This window comes from Arachis ipaensis, chromosome B8, assembly GCF_059453495.1.
Source record: "Arachis ipaensis isolate K30076 ecotype BB chromosome B8, ASM5945349v1, whole genome shotgun sequence".
NCBI lineage: Eukaryota > Viridiplantae > Streptophyta > Magnoliopsida > Fabales > Fabaceae > Arachis > Arachis ipaensis.
The window spans coordinates 80,834,232-80,836,509 of record NC_142443.1 but is presented as its reverse complement, the minus strand read 5'-3'; the positions used below and the strand labels follow the sequence as shown (position 1 = coordinate 80,836,509).

The 2,278-nt window shown below is 30.2% G+C and overlaps 1 protein-coding gene across 1 annotated transcript; it reads right to left on the bottom strand.

The window, feature by feature from the left end:
• On the bottom strand, positions 1-1,694 carry LOC107614204 (uncharacterized). The gene is made up of 4 exons (XM_021109485.2): positions 1,587-1,694; positions 1,295-1,396; positions 1,070-1,212; positions 1-58 (listed from the first exon to the last, which is right to left on the bottom strand). Exons 1-4 carry the CDS (start codon positions 1,692-1,694, stop codon positions 1-3), a joined length of 411 nt encoding a protein of 136 aa, XP_020965144.1.
• Between the last annotated feature and the right edge of the window lie 584 nt (positions 1,695-2,278).

The following is a 2,278-nucleotide window of genomic DNA, read 5'->3' as shown; positions in this document are numbered from 1 at the left end:
TTAATCAGGCACCAGACGTTGACTCTGTTGGATGAGCTTCAAAATAACAACAATCCTGCTAGATCAGCATTAGCAACCCAAGTTAGTTTTATTTCATTTCTACAATTTGGGCTTATTTTACTTCCACCTACTTTGCAATTTGGGTTCCAATTTTAATAAAACTGGCCCAAAATCATAAGGGTATTAAATTTTCGAGTCATGCAAAAGTAGGGTTTTTTTAACCCCAAAAAAATACAAAAGTAAGTTTTTGTTTATTTTATTTTTATATAAAATCTACCTCTATTATATATATAAATAAAAATTGAGAGAAATCTGATACACAATTTTTTTTCAAACATAGCCTTCATTATATATATACACTCTTTGTAATAATAATAATGGTGTGCCTTGCTCTGCTTGTAAATTATGTATGTTTATTTCCATTTATAATAAATTATGAATGCTTGTTTTTATACTGTACAATCCTATTGGAATTTGTAAACAAGAGGATTGAATTTGATTGCATTAATTTAATGAAATGAAATGAAATGAATTGAATCCTATTGGTCACTGTGTTGTTTCAACAAAGAACTGAAATGTGGGGAGGAAAATTGTCTTGAAACAATGTGATTGAATTGGTCTCAATACAGTGTTCCACTACATGTTCATGCATGCCGAAAATTCAATTATGAGAAACAAGTAGCATTTAATTCTATGCGATGTCAATATAAAACTCGTTTGCACCATTAAATTAGGAACTGCCATGTAGATAAAAGTGACTCTTAATTGGATGTTAGTATAAAACTCTTTTACATTAATTAATTGTGCAAAACAACTGTGTTAACATCTTTTAGAGATTGTTCAATCAACAAAGTACTTGTTTTAAAATGCAATTGATAGCTAAAACAAGAAAAAGATCATTACTTCATTTCAAAGAGTAAAAAAGATGATGCATATCAGAATTTAGATTCTAACTAGTCATCAAATTTTAATCAAGAACAAAGAAAATGGTAAATTTAAGGTGAAGTGCTTCCAAAATTAGCATCTATATGTACCAAAATCTAATTACTGCTCCAAAAGAAAGGTGTACCTCTGAAATTGCATGCTTGATTTTTTCTTGGCCTGCAATGCTTCAGCAAGCTCAATCTCCAAAGCAAGAACCCTTTCTAATGCATTGCCAATGACAGATATTTCCTTGAACACAGGGAATATATTTTCCCATTCTTGATTAGCCTGAGCAAAGGATAAAATTCATAAGAATCTAAACAAAGAAAAAGACATATTTTACGACAATCAATGCAAATGAGTTATTTACTTCATGTAGCTGTACCAATTCTCTTTGCAGATTGGGAAAAGTAAGTTCAATGCTATAACCATCTTCTGAAGGAGTTGAATTCTCTTTTTTCATCTTTTCCAACTGCAATAAGACACAATTTAGATCACATTTACACCAGACACAACAATAAAAGTCATAACTCGAATATAAGAAAAATGCAAATACTATCCATGTTACTTTTTGCATGATACTAGAAAATAAATTTACTATATTTAGAAGTATAGATGAATGAAAAAATAGTAGTTACAAATAATAGTGCCTAAAATGTTACCTCCTTATTCAAGTTGTCCATGCTAGATTTCAAACTTTTAATTAAATCCGCGTGCTTTTCTTCTTTTTGATGTGAGTAGTCTTCACTTCCAAGAGTTTTCGCATCCATTTGCAAGAGGATCTTATCAAATGATAATGCAAAGAAATTGTTGAGGCTCACTACCATATCAAAGATAGATGAAGGAAGCAATACATTGCAAAAATAAAAGAAAAAACGTACAAGCCTTTTACTACAGCCATTAAAGATCCCTAACAGGGAAATTTCTTATCTATTTTATTATATATTACCAATACAAAATAGCATTCTCAATTTATGATAACAAGGTTTTGGTTTTGAAGCACAAAATTCCCATGCATTGGTATTTATTTGGTATATATAATTTTTATAATAGTTATAATCTTATTTGTTGATGCTTATGTGATAAAACTATTCCATACTTTTGATTATTAATAACTGGTAAAGGGTAATATCTCCAAATGTATTTGTCAAGTTGTTTAGAATTTTGACTTACATTGACAATGGCAAACCAGCAGCAGCTAGATTAGCATCAACCTTTATGCAATTAGCACTAGATGCAACAGCCACCTTAATGCCTTTGCTTTTACACTATTATATGTCAGTGTATCCTTTCTTAGTTGATTGAAGACTCAGCAATGCAATCAAAACATGGTAATTCCCGTGGAGACAAAGAA

Bases quoted from the DNA above. Each gene is read 5' to 3' on its own strand.
- LOC107614204 (XM_021109485.2), bottom strand. From the start codon at position 1,694: ATGGATGCGAAAACTCTTGGAAGTGAAGACTACTCACATCAAAAAGAA. The intron at 1,213-1,294 runs GTAAATAACTCA...TCCTTTGCTCAG, and splicing joins AATTGGTACAGCTACATGAA to GCTAATCAAGAATGGGAAAA. The intron at 59-1,069 runs GTACACCTTTCT...ATGCTGATCTAG, and splicing joins TCAAGCATGCAATTTCAGAG to CAGGATTGTTGTTATTTTGA.